The sequence below is a fragment of the Lipophrys pholis genome, assembly GCF_963383615.2.
Source record: "Lipophrys pholis genome assembly, chromosome: 2".
Lineage (NCBI taxonomy): Eukaryota > Metazoa > Chordata > Actinopteri > Blenniiformes > Blenniidae > Lipophrys > Lipophrys pholis.
Window position 1 is genome coordinate 34,012,666 of NC_137636.1, and position 14,392 is coordinate 34,027,057.

At 44.3% G+C, this 14,392-nt stretch overlaps 1 protein-coding gene across 2 annotated transcripts in view; it reads left to right on the forward strand.

The window, feature by feature from the left end:
* The window catches only part of rhpn2 (rhophilin, Rho GTPase binding protein 2), a 35,195-nt gene extending 22,235 nt beyond the window's left edge, over positions 1-12,960 (forward strand). Inside the window, exons 8-15 of one of the 2 annotated variants that reach the window (XM_080492095.1) lie at positions 3,618-3,805; positions 3,997-4,153; positions 5,646-5,765; positions 5,932-6,126; positions 6,418-6,494; positions 8,869-9,015; positions 9,837-9,992; positions 10,870-12,960. In XM_080492095.1, the coding sequence (XP_080348221.1) occupies positions 3,618-3,805; positions 3,997-4,153; positions 5,646-5,765; positions 5,932-6,126; positions 6,418-6,494; positions 8,869-9,015; positions 9,837-9,992; positions 10,870-11,136 (1,307 nt within the window). In that variant the 3' untranslated portion in view covers positions 11,137-12,960. The remainder of the gene's footprint in view (positions 1-3,617; positions 3,806-3,996; positions 4,154-5,645; positions 5,766-5,931; positions 6,127-6,417; positions 6,495-8,868; positions 9,016-9,836; positions 9,993-10,869) is intronic. The other variant, XM_080492096.1, reaches the window with a different exon arrangement.
* Positions 12,961-14,392: the final 1,432 nt, after the last annotated feature.

The window sequence follows — 14,392 nt, forward strand, 5'->3', positions numbered from 1 at the left end:
TGACGCAAATCTGTGACAGACCCTCAATAAAAGTTTCTGAAAGAGGCGCAGCAGCTTATTCCTCCAAGTGAATATAATGAATTCAGCATGGCTCAGGTCAAACCTGCTGAGAGTCGGAGTCCTGCTGCCTTATACAGAAACACAAGATTGTTGTACCTGGTGATGTTTTTATACATAGATGTGGATTCCAGTAAAACATCAGAAACATGTGAGATCACAGACAGAATGTGAGGCCAGGGCTGCCCAGTATATCACAAAGTTCCAGTTCTAGATGAGTGGATCGTTCCACACAAGAATCACTAAATCACTTCCTCAATATGGATTGTATTTCACTTCTTTACTGCAACATTTCATGGAGTGTGATGGTCTCAGTTCAGGAGTCAGAAGAGTGAAAATCAATTGAAATGATCAAAAACAACAAACTGCTTCCGATGCAAGGCTGGTGGGAACTTAAAACCCCCCCTGGAGCAGGGGTGGGCATTCCTGGTCCTCGAGGACCCGCAGTCCCGCACGGTTTCAATGTTTCCTCACATCAACACAGCTGACAGCAATTATTGTCTCGTTATCAAGCTTTCTGCAGAGCCTCATCATGATAACTCAGGTGTGTTTGAGCAGGGAAACATTGAAAACATGCAGGATTGCGGCCCTCAAGGACCAGAAATTCCGACCCCTGCCCTGGAGAGACGGCCAGTGTAAGCTAGTGGCAGGAAAAAAGGAGGTCACCCCAGTTGTTCTCCTCTCAAACGCTGTGGGAAAACAGACTCGGCTCATTAGCATTTAAAGGTACAGACAAATATTCGGCCTGTTCTCAGTTGAGCTCTCTCGGGCCACATTTACACAAACCCATTTTTTTTTAAGAAAAACGGATATTTCCCTCTCTACATTTAAATTTTATTTTTTTATAAAAATCTTAATTTACCCTGACCCACACATACAGCTAGTTCAGAGCTGCTATGAGCAGCCAAACCTGTAGGGGGCAGTGTAGCAAGAAGCATGAAGCCATGATCGCCAATCAGAATCCTGGTAAATAAACAGGACGTCACAAATTGTGACGTAAATATCCGCCTACCCGCCTTTTAGATGCAAACAGAGGCGCAGATTTTATCCAGAGCTCCACCGTGGCCGGAGTTTTTAGGGTTCATCGTTTGTGGTGAGTCGCAGCTGTGTTTATGTGTAAGCGCGTGGCCCAAACGCAGAGAAATATCAGCGTTTTCTCAGATACCCAGATACGTGTGAACTTGGCCTCAAGCAGGGGTGTCCAAACTCTGTCCTGGAGAGCCCCTGTCCTGCATGTTTCAGTTCTCTCCCTGCTTCAGCATACCTGAATCTAATGATGATGTCATCACCAAGGTTGTGAAAAAGCCCAATAACGAGCTTTCATTGCAGTCAGGTGTGCTGCAACTGGGAGAGAGCTAAACCCTGCAGGACGCCGGCCCTCCAGGACCGAGCTTGAACACCCCTGCAGAGGGAGTTTTAGACTGGCTGACATTCAGACCAAGGCTGGATTTGGGGAAATACACTTTGAAAACAATGTTGTTGGACCTCTGACACGTATGTGAAACTGTATAATATGGGACCTTTAAAATCAGCTGAAGAACCTTGTATTTATTATACATATCGCAAGTTTCCCTGATATTTTCACCTCCACTCTCTACAACATACAACTAATTCATTTATTCACAGTGCAAAAGAATAACTGGCCTTGAAGTATGTTAGTTTTCTGATTGTTTTGAAATACCCCCGACTGAAGAACAGCCGTGACGAGTGCAAAACAAAGTGTTGTGGTGCGCTGAAAAAGAAGTGGGAATTTTCTCTGATAATGTCTGATTACAGTTTTTTCTCTTTGGCCCAGAATGAGAGAGTGCGGTTCATTTCTTTTTTCTTCTCACAGTAGCAGTGAGAAGCAGGCCTTGTATTGTGATTCCTCCGACCCGACCCGACCCGTGTGCTTCCGTCAATGATAAATGTGTCTCTGGCTTCTCGTCGCGTGGCTGCACTCCAGAAAGCTTCGATGCTCAAAGGTTTCAGGAAGCTCAGTCGAGTTTTGATAGACTTATGACTTGGCAACAGTGGCAGCATTGCTCTATAATTACATCCCTGAACATGCTTTTAGTTATGCTGCTTTGATGCCTTTAATTTAGGCTTGTCCCAAGTAAAACAATTACACAGTGCTGCCGCTGTGATGAAGTGAGCCGGTAGCTACAGAGCGGAAGCTGAAGGAGGTGACGATGGGAGGAGCAGAGTGAGGCCGGGCTGCGTCTACATCTCTAAGCTGCCAGCTTGTTAATCTGAATCACAGGAGGGAGGCTCCTGGTAGGAATGCAGATGCGGTTATTACTTGGATCCAGCAGGAAAGTCTTATTTCAGTAGCTTAGCTCAGTTTTAGAGGAGCACACTTTGAGTCCACTCAGTGGTGAGTTTCTTTCACTCCTAATGAAGGACCAGGTTCAACTCCCAAGAGATCTGATTGGTCAGGAGGCGGAGCTCTGACCGCTTATCTAGAACATAACCTGCTCCAGAGCAGGTCAGACATTCAGCGTAAGTTACCAGGGTGATTTATCCTGGTGAGAAGTGAGCGAGCGCCGTAGTACGGAAAACCCAGGGTTAATCCTTGAAGTTATCTCGATAAGAGAAAATCCAGCGTCGTGGTGCAGGCCTCAGCTTTGCTGTGTGTTTGTTATGCTTATATTTATAGTCACAAACTTAGAGTAGATCTGAGTCTTATTTGTCCAGGCCATAAAATATCTATTTTCTTTTGTTTGTTTCAGAAAGTGAATAATATTTCTCCTAAACCTGCTGACAGGCGGTTTAACCTTTCACTATGCTGATCAAGACATTACACTTTGCTCAGTTTACTGACTGGACTTTACACTGTACTAAAAATCGCAAATCCATGTCTGCCACCTTAAATCATCAACTGTACCAACTTTATCTATCACGTCCAAAAAAGTTTTTCTCTTTGGACAGGTGGTTTTCATATTTGATCCAACCAGTACCTAAGTGTAGTTTTCCAGTTCCACTGAGAAGATACTTTGTTGTTTTCAAAGTATCCGAGTTCTCAGACGTCATAGATCAGATTGTGTGTTGTTCAGCGAGAACCTGTGGACTCCAAGTATTAAATTAATATTATCATTCCTCTACAAGCAACAACTTAACAGATGTGCAACTGTGTTGCCCGGTTCCAACCAGTAAACATTGACAGCCCATGAACTAGATGCAAGGCTGCGAGTAAACATTTTGTGTTCGATGCAGAAAAAGATGCCGCATTCATACGTCTGAGCTTCTGAGGCCAAATCAAAGTGTCTGTTTTAAACTCATGACAGAGAAGATGTCTTTGTTATTTAGCTGGTGCTGAATTAAGATAGGAGACTACTTTATCTCCCTACAGACCTCCGATTAGAATGTAAATGCAAAATACATCAACAGTGTGATACAGAGGTGCAGTTTACTGTATATGGACATCGGGCTGAAATACCATGCAGATCATCACAAGTCACAGGCTTTTTCCACATACTGATCAACAGGTTTGTAGTTCAAGAAGTAGATGTGAAATGTGTGCAGTTTCACTGCAATGTGTTCTCTCTGGGACGCTGAGCTGACATCTTCTCCCTCTGCAGGTATTCTGAACTACCTGAAGGAGACGTACACACACATTCCCAGCTACGACATGAGTCCGGCCATGCTCAGCATGCTGATTCGACTCATGATCGCTCAGGCTCAGGAGTGTTTGTTTGAGAAGACAGCCCTGCCCGGTGTCCGAAACCACTTTTCCTCCCTGATGAAAATGGCCCAGGAGGCCGCGAAGGTAAACACACACACACACACACACACACACACACACACACACACACACACACACACACACACACACACACACACACACACACACACACACACACACACACACACACAACCGACACGAATCAAATCTCACCTGCACATTCAAAGAGTTTCTGCCAGACGTGTGCTTTTAACGCTCTGTCTCCCTCCTGCCAGGTTTCAGAGATCTACGACCACGTGCACCAGTCCATGATCCAGATGCCAATCAAAGACAATGTCCCGTTCTTCTGGTCCACCATGTCACAAGTCAAAACCAACCACTACCGCTCTATGGCTCACTACTTTGTGGCCTCGGCTCTGCTGGACCATGAGCGTAAGAAAACACTCCTCACACACACTAAACTCACGGAGAGACGATCTAATAAATCTATATCTATCTAATGCTAAATATTATTATTGAATTATCTGAAAGTGAGTCAAAGTTTTAACCACATTACAAAGATATTCCGCCAAGTTGTCAAATATAGAAAAATAATACATGAAAGGTTGAAGCATATTTGGTCATTAATCATAATTTAATCATTTTGAATTTGTTTTATTCTCCATTGTAAAGATCACAATGGGAGTAATGAGGACTTTTGATATGAAACATAGATTAAAAAAAATGTAAGTAGAGAATGTGTTTTATTTCTTCCGACTTATTTCCCATTTTGTGGTTTTGTTTCCAATATATGAAGTGTTCGCACTATGCACGCACTCACGCATGCACACGATCTCAGTTATTTGTGCTCTAAAGTTTGCACACTAAACACTCGCATGTCCTATTTAACGGTGAGTTTTCGCAGCAAATAATGAGCCAGATGTCGAATAGGAGAAGGGGGAGCCCTGTTCTTTTCTCCAAACGTAGCATAAAACACTATAATTTATAAGTCATGTTTACAGTAATTAAAGATGGTGGAGCATTGGTTAACAGAAACACTTCCACTGTGTTTTAGCTAACCGGTATTTACCCCACTTGAACAAACACACGTGGTGTGTTTTCACCTGATCCTGTGTTGAAGTGGCACACAGGCCACTGGGCCGGCTGGACTGAACCGCAGCCTCTTGCATAACTGCTATTTAGAGATCCACACACACACTAAGCCCATGTTAAAGAGAGGCTGTGTTTCCAAGAACTGCCACCAAGAGACAGAAGGAGAGTGAGTCACAGAATGAGAGAAGAGTGGGGGCAGTGTTTAGAGTGTGGCAGACTGTTGGAGGATCAGTTATTTGAGAGAGAGCGCGAGAGAATTCGATGTTCCCTCATCTAAAAGCTCATCCTGCTGGTTCCTCTCATGCGAGCTTGTATATTTGGAACAGGCTGAAAACGCAACAAACGGGGATTATCAGAATATTTGATGAGCATGTTTTCTGAATGGAAGCCCAGTGAATAGAGGACCAGGAGAGACGGGCAGCTCTGAGCTGAGCAGCTCATTAACAGATTCCTGTGTGAATGAGGAGAATAGAGCAATTAGCCACCAGGCTTGTAGGGTGCAGACCGAGGCCAGAAACTGGACTGAATGAAGAACGCTGTACTAAATAGATTAACACAAACACAGCCAGAGACGTGCCTCACAGCGGCCCTATGAAGCCGGGCCCAGAGATGCTTTGAGGAATTCAAACCCAGTGAACCAGCACAAGATGCAGAGGAGACAACACACTGGAGGAGAGACCCTGGAAAGCTTCGCAGTCCAATGACCTCAACAGATCCTTCATCACCAGCACACACTGGCCTCGCTTCCATTGTCACACACCGTTCTGCTTGGTTTGTCTGTGCACAGATTAAAAAAAACCAAAACATTGCCTCTTTGTGTTTGTGTGTTCAGTGAGTCCCAGAGACGACGAGGACCAGCAGGAGAAGACCTTATCACAGGTGTACGACCAGCTTCCTGAAGGACGCTCGCCTATGGACATCCTGAGGAAGAAAGATGAACGAGATCGCATCGGTAAGACAACCAGAGTGTCACTGCACCGGATATAACCCTCTGATTCAAACCCGTCTGCTCCGTATGTCAAACATCCTGTATGGCTGTAACGGATGTCTGAACTGTTCGTCTCTCGGCCCTCGATACCTCACATCAATGTCATGTTGAAACTTTTCATTCTCTCCAGGGAAGGCTCACATCCGCCGGGCCATCCTGGGCCACGAGGAGGCTCTGAGGATCTACAGTCTGTGCCACAACTTGAACAAGCTGGACGTGCTGCAGGACATCTTAAGAGCCAGCCACCAGCGCTCCCTCAACAAGTACAGTGAGAACGAGAATGAAGAGGAGTTCACGGACTACATGGAGGCTCCTGACATCATCTGTGAGTCTTTTAGTTGAGACACTTCTCAAGTTTACTAGTTTCCACCAAGTGTCACTGTAGAAACCAAGCAGCCAGCACAACAAACTCCTGACAATGACAGTGATCCAGTGTGTAGGAGGGTGGGGGCTGTCTCTCAGGAAACGGGTAATAAAGGCCTGTTGTGCTGCGGCCACACCTGCTGCATTCAGCTCTGATAAGTGGCATTTATTTCCCAGTAAAGCTGCTGTAATGTTTACACTGCCAACTGCCTGGTAGCGTCTCTTCCTGATGGCTTTGTTTTTCCCTTCACAGCTAAAACAGAACACAAAGCAGAGATGGAGTTTCCCGCAGCTGCAAAGGTGAAAGTCACGGACTTTTTCCAGAAGCTGGTATGTGGGTTACTAATACTCTTCCACTGACATTGTTTCATACATGCTGGTTGGTCTTTTCAGTAAATGACATAAATCGGCACTGAATTTATACTACAATCATTCAAAGATTGCTTTTTAATGTTCACAGTCTTTTGTCATTTGTGAAGACAACCAACCAAGGTTGAGTCTCCTGGAAGCTTTGAAACATAGAACAAACTGTTTGACGTGTTTCCAAAGCATCCTGGACATTCACCCAAGGCTACAAGTGCCAAACTAACATTAACCAGCTTCAGTTGGGAGACTGAGGATTTACTTCTTATTTATAAAGATTCCTCTCTATAACTTCAGCTGCTCATGATCCCTGACTGGAAGGAGATATTTAATGCTACCGGGTTATTACATAATAAAACCAACAGGTTTCCACAAATCTTCCCGAATGCCCGTCTTGGACCTGCTTCTTATTCATATAAAAACTGTCCCAGTGTGCAAACTTTAACGACTGTTTCTCTGGTTGTTTATGAGACATTAAAGCTTCAAGAAGGCTCTGGGTTCACAAAGCCAACAGGCTACAAAGTCTGTGTAACTAAGTAAAGTTTATTTATAAAGTGCTTTTCACAGATAAAAAAAAACCATTTGACTGGTAGTCTTGGTCGTCTGTCCATATCAAGGTTTGTGTACTCGAAACACAAAAACGATGCGTTTCCACTTTAAACATTGTCGTGTGATCTCTTCCCTTCAATACAGCTGGAAATCAACTGCCGTGATCACCTCGCCTCACATATTAAAGACATCCGAAACAGATCACGTTGAGCAGTTTTAAACAGTTATGACTCCATGTTTCAGTTACTCGAGATGAACGATCTCAGGAGTTTGCACTCTGGTGGTTCAGTGTGGTGACTTCCTGTAAATGAATACGAAGCAGATCACAGACGTGATTTGCAGACGATCCTGCTGAATAATGTGAATTTCCTCTGATGTGCTGACTTTATGGTGGTGCTGGGTTGGAGGCCTGCTGGATTCTTATGTTTCTGAGGTTTGTATCTACTGTTCCTCTCTTCTAAAAGACACACGCTGCTGTCTTTCATCTCACAATACTTTGGGTACTTTGTTTTGACATTTTGATTTAAAAAGAGTAAACACACTTGTTTGCCTATAAATAGCTTCACCCAACCATTAACCATGAGTGGAAGAAAGGCTTTTGTGTTATCATTCTTATTCTCTGAAGAATGGCCAAGAAATCATAGATTCTCCCGGGGTATGTAAACTTATGAGCACAACTGTACCTCTGAAGCAGGACTCAGTTTCATATGTAAATAGTTGATAAAGGTTTTGAAGGTCATGTTCCCAGACTGCAGGTGGAGGATCTGTGGCTCCTGTTACAAAACATCTTCATTAACAGTCTGAGCAACAAGGCTGAAATCCCTGCAGGAATGTAGGACTGAGGATTTTAATCCAGCTCTATCTGTCCATACAATCAGCAGGCTGAAAGCTGAAGTCGGGCTGTTACAGGGAGCGATCGCCTGAGTTTAATGGAGGCGAGATTTTCCCATCAGATAACAGCAGAGCCTCACAGCTACACTCTGTCATCTTCGTGCTGATGCTCAGTGACATATTTCGGTCGTGATTATCACATTTGATAACACCTTTTTAACACTAACATTCAGCGCTCAAATAGTTTCTCAGGAAGTAATCAATAGGAGTCATCGCCATTCTTCAATTATAGGACGTTGAGGAATTGGTGAAGAGAATCTTTGCTTGTTGTGTTTTGGTAGGGAGGAGAGATTTGTTGTATCTCTGAAAATAAATAAATGGTAACAAAAATAAATACTAGTCTGTCTCTGTCTATAAATAGTAAATGGATTTCAGATTTCACTTATATGTCCGCAAGCAGTCCCCAAAGCACTTTACACTGTTGATCACATTCACCAATTCACACAAACACACATCGCTCTCTCTCTCTCTCTCTCTCGCTCTCTTGCTCCTTCTCTCTCTCTCGCTCTCTTGCTCCCTCTCTCTCTCTCTCGCTCTTTCTTGCTCTCTCTCTTGCTCCCTCTCTCTTTCTTGCTCTCTCTCTTGCTCCCTCTCTCTCTCGCTCCCTCCCTCCCTCTCTCTCTCTCTCTCTCTCTGTCTCTGTCTCTGTCTCTCTCTCTCGCCCCCCCCCTCTCTCATTGCCACCAAAGTGTTTTTAGTTTTCACTGCTAAAGACTGACCACTAAAAATATATCGACACTTTTAAATTTCCATATTTTCAATATTCCCCCCGACTCTGCTCTCTAAGAGGTCCTGGCCTCACAGTCCTGCAGCTCCAGACTCTCTCCAGAGTGACAGCCCACAGGATGTTGTTGTGTGGAGTTTGGTGATTAAGCAATGCGTCCTCTTGGTGTCCACACAGGGTCCTCTGTCGGTGTTCTCAGCCAGGCAGCGCTGGACGGCCCCGCGGACGGTCCGCTGCCGTCCAGAGGACAGAGACATGGGCTTCACGCTGAAGGGGGAGTCACCTGTCCAGGTGGTCTCCTTGGACCCCCTTTGCCCAGCAGCGGTGAGTTCACTGGATGGAGGAAGTTACACAGTCAATCGTAGCAGATGTCGTCCTGATATCAGACTTATAGAACGGGGAAGAATGTTCTCTAATAATTAAACAACAGTCTCTCTCCAGCTCAGTGCCCCGCTCCCAAATATTAACACAAACCATATCTATACCTCTCTGATGTTTAACTGCACCACACAGTAATGAGTAACTGGGACTCCCTTTGTCTACAGTGTTGAAAGTTAAAGTCGGACCACTGCACAGTTTGTCACTAATTCATTGTGACTATCATCATGTGTAATACACACACTGAATAACACTGAATAATGTTTCCATGATTCACGTTCTGCGTGTTAGGATAATATCAGATGGAGCATTGTATTTCAGTTTCGGGTTTTTTTTCCAAGGTAAAACTCTTCCTCCCTCCTCTTCCTCAGCTGTATTTACTGCTAATGTAATGAAGTCAGTGATGGTATTGACCTTCCCGGTGCGTTGCGGGCTGACGGCTCATTTGTTGGTGCTTACAAAGAGCAGATTTCTGTAAAGACGTCTGGCCGCTACAGAGAAACAGATTAGTGAGATTGTGTAATCCTAACTAGGCCAAACTCTTTACAACTTGTAATACTCTAGTCGATGGGATTTTGATTTGGAGCAGAGTGACTCTCCAGAAAGAAATAAGTGAAACCTTGTGGACGGGGTTCCACGCCGTGTTGTTTAGACTTGGCTCAGGGGTTTCTCGTGGCGTGTGCCTCCGGGGGTTTGCCGAAAGTAGGTGAACACAGTCCAGAGAAACGACTGTGGGGACACGTCTCACTCTTCTTCTCCTTCTCCAGGCTGATGGACTGAAAGAGGGCGACTACATCGTGGCAGTGGGCGACACAGAGTGCAAGTGGATGAGTGTGGGCGATGTGATGAGACTCCTGAAGGACGTGGACGAGGAGGGAATCGAGATCCAGGTGGTCAGCATGATGGACAGCAACCCCCCAATGGTACGAGTTTTGTCTGGCTCACAGGACGAGAGTCTGTCGGGTTTGTTGTGAAAGATCATGACGGAACAGGACCGGTAAAGATTCACATTTCTTCTTTGAGGTCATGTTCCCCACCATTGGAAGGCCCCGTTTCCACGACAACGTTTCAAGCCAAAACACATTGTTTTTGTGTTTTCAGTGACTCTGAGCACCGCTGTGCTGTAAACAGTAGACACCCAAACTACTGCGAACATTTTGCATTTTCACTCAAAATGATCGGCATGTAAACGTTGCTAAACCGGTTAGGCAGTGAGGAGACTGAGCTGTACAAACCTCCACCTGTGTGACTCCTCGGTTTGGATTGTGTGTGACGATTCGTGAAGCAGGAACCTCAATGAAGAGCACATGTTGAGCAGGTTTCTGTACAATTACAGCGGCACAATAATCTGTAAATGACCACCACGTAATGTTTAGTGTCGTAGTACTTCATGACAATTGTAATGAAAACAGTATACTCAGTATATATATATATTCCCTATACATACAAAAACAGTCTTATGTTGAATCGATAAAGTTTCACAACTGTAGACATATCACCTATTTTTAGCACTTATAAATTGTGAGAAAAAATTGGAATAAATGTAAATATATAAGAATGTGTCACATACAATTACAGTTTACTAAGAGACCTCAACAGGTTAGAATCTGGTAGAAATATTTCTATTTTCCTGATGGATTTCAATGCTTCTGATCCTATTTTGTCGCCCTGCCTTACTTTGGTCTTGTTCTTTGATAAATGTGCTCTGTCTAACATTGATCCACCTCATGTCCTTCAGACTCTGAACAGCTGCTGGTTGGCTGAAGTTCTCTAAATCTCCTTCTCCTTCTCTCTGCACAGCCGACGAAGAGCGCCACCTTCTCCGGGAACCTGCCCAAGACTTACTCCATGATCTGCCTGGCCCACGACGACCAGGACAAGAGCTCCAAGTCCCGCAAAGTGGCCAAGAAGTCGTCGTTTCTGAGCTGGGGCCTGAAGAACAAGCTGAAGAGCGCCAGCACGCTGAGCCTCCCCACAGCAGACCAGTCCGGCACTCTGCCCTGGAACAAACCGCGGCCCACCTTCCCCAGCTCCAGCCCCTACAACAACGACAGCGCCCTCTACTGAACAACACCGCTGCACACCTGATGCGGTCTGCACGTCGTACCTGGACTGTCAGTGCGCCGTGGAGTCCACACTGAGAGCAGCAGATCTGCCGCTTGTGTGCCACACACCTTACTGCCAGCGGCCCATGAGCAGAAAATAATGAAATAAGTGTGATGATGTTGGTACACGGAGACTCTCCCTGCAGCTGAAGCAAACTGGAACACACAGCGGAAGAAACACAGTTATGTAGCACTCCGTCAGGACACACACACACACACACACACACACACACACACACACACACACACACACACACACTCCACATTCATTGAAGGAAGAAAACAAAGTTGTGAAAACTCATCCAGTGCCGGTTTCTACTTAACGGTAACTTGTAGATCTGAAGGAGGCTGCTCGCTGCTCGCTGCTGCGTTGTGCTTCCAAAAGGCCTTTTTATTTGAAACTGTGTTAATTCAGTCACAGCCACAATATTTTCAGAATATGTGTTATTTAGATTTAAAACTTGGACCAGAATGTTAAACAGTCATTGAGGGAATTTTGTTATTATAATTTGTTTTTAACGGGGAGTTTATGAATGCAATGTTTTACAAGCTGCTAAAAAAATCTCATGTCCCTTGGTTCTGTATTCATGTCGTTTTGTATGTGAGAGACGGTTTGTTTTTTTGCGCTGTGCCGTGTTCAGACACAGTAGAAAATGAATGTGTTGTTGTTCTAGCTTCGTCACATCACATCATTGTACCGTCTTCATTTGAGTTTCCATTGATCCCTTTACAGGACGAGCCTGAACTGTGTCACTGTTGATGTGAGTTTGCTGTATCCAAAGGGGATTGACTCTTAATTTCTTCTCATCTGGGGCTGAACCAGGCTAACTTGTCATGATTCTTTGTAAACTGGCCGTGTTTCCCTTTAACAATCATCTCTCACAGCCCACAGCTCTCAGGAAGCCTTTCTAGCCTTTTTTTTTTTTTTTTGAAGTGCTAAACTCGACACCAGCCTGATGTGTCTTCAGAAGATGATTACAAAAAGAAGCTGGTGGAAGCCGACATCAGTCTGGACTGAGCTTCCTCTGAGCTGCTGCATGGACACAACCACTCCACTGTAAAGCTGATTCTGTCTCTAGAAGGGAAATTGTGGTCGACCAACGTTTGCTGTGATTCTTGGACAGCGGGTCGCTGCGCATCGATGGGGTTAAAAGCTCCTGGTTTCCTTTGTCTTAATCTCTCACATTTTACTGACACTGCAGTGTTGGACTATCTCTCTGTCTACAAAGTAGATTATTATACACATTTGATAATCAAATTATTTATGTAATGAAAAATACAAAAATAAATATTTACTTGTTAGTTGTAGGATTTTGATTGTGAATGGTCAAATTGTGAATTTTTGCACGTCGGATTTCTCGGTTTTTTTGAAGGAATGTATTTCTATAGCCTTGCTCCTTTGGTGAACTTATATGATACTGCAGTCTTCGACCTTTGTAAGAAGATTTTAAATGTTTTTAAATGGTAACACTGAGCAACTCTTGACACCTTTCGGTTTACCTGACAAAGTGCCATTCATGTTCAATCGGAAAAGAAAATGTCACAATATTTTAATATTGAAGCAAAGTGTTGTAATAGAAGCACTTACACTTCAGAGAATCTTAACCTGGCTCATCTTTTGGTATGCGTGGTGGTGCCTTGGAATTCTGGGACTTGTTTTTGAGATCCTGATAGTTTCAGGTTGCCTTTGTTCCTTTCTGTGTACCTGGTGTTGCATAGCTGCTTTCTTGGTCTTTGTGTCAAATGTACAAACTTAAATCTCAATAAAGGCGGGGATACAACATCTCGTGTGTATGTGTGTGTGTGTTTTATTTCCTGCAGAGATTCTGTGTTTAGCTTTTGAAAGAACAAGAAATGCACTTCCAGCTATAAGCTACATTTTGTTTTGTGTTAATAAATACGATTTACACTCATTAGCCACTTCACGAGGAACAGCAGCTCAACTTGTCATGAACTCTTACACCTGCTCCTCCGGTGTGATGCGAGCAGCTCCGGGTGTTCCTCGTGTAGCAGTGATGAGGGTCGAACTGAGCACGAGGAGGATGAAGAAAGGTGATAATCTGCTGGATCTTCACACCAACCATCTCCAGAGTTTCCAGAGAATGGAGATAGCCAGAGAGGATCTCAGTGAGCAGTAGATTCCTGGGACATAAACAGGTCAGAGTTGAATGGGCAGACTGATAGAAAGACAACGGGAACTCAAAGAACCTGGTTCCAACCCGCAGTGAGCAGAAAAGCATAACGAAGACCACACTGGGTCACAGGACCACTAGAACTGGACCACAGAAGGTCTGAGGAGTCTCCACTAGAACTGGATAAAGTCTTTCCTTTAAGCTGCTTGGCATTGAGTGCGCATCAATGAACCAATATGGACCAAAGTCTTGTAAATTCGGTGAAGCACAATTATTTGGATTGTCTCTCTATGTCTACTTCCATTCTCTGTCTACTGTCACAGAGCTATTCTGCTGTTATGGGTCGACGAGAACTCACAATGTCGCCCCCTGGTGGCCATGTTGGAGGTTGGTTGGGTTTGAGACCGTTGCTACGTGAACCAAAACGATCTCTGATTGGCTGTCCGGTTCAAACTCAGCCAATCAGCTGCGCTTTTGTAGCGACGTCAATCCTCCGCTGAGTTGTCTGGATACGGAGAGCTTGTTGAGTTAGCTGCTTGTTTCTCCTTTTTTGTTTGTTCGGGAAAACGGAGAGAAAAGCGGCTCCAACACGTAGAAGATGACATGTAAAGTGAGAAGAGGGACGAGCGGAAGCCAGCAAGCCGGAGTGACGTTTGTTGTTGTTGTTGTTGTTGTTGTTGTCTCCTGAAGAACAGTCGCGGATGTTTACCTGCTGCTGACATTTACTGATCATCATGTTGAAGTTCAGCTTCAGGAGGGACAGAGACAAACACTTTGTAAGTCCATCTCCTCTTACTCTTTTAAAGTGCTCTGCTTCCAACTGTGCGGATGTTAATCCCACTTTGACAGCTCGGATTATGTCGGACAACGTCAGCAGGAGTTTGGCATTTTCAGATTGTAAAGGCACGACCAGATTAAGATATTACATTTTTTTACAAGGAAATTAAAGGAATACACGATAACAAGGCAATTAGGAATCTTAATCTGAAGTAATCACAATTATGGGAAAACAAAACAAAAGGATTAACAACAGCATTAATAGAAGAATAAATGAAGTAAAATCTTTATTAAGAATAAAGGTAATGA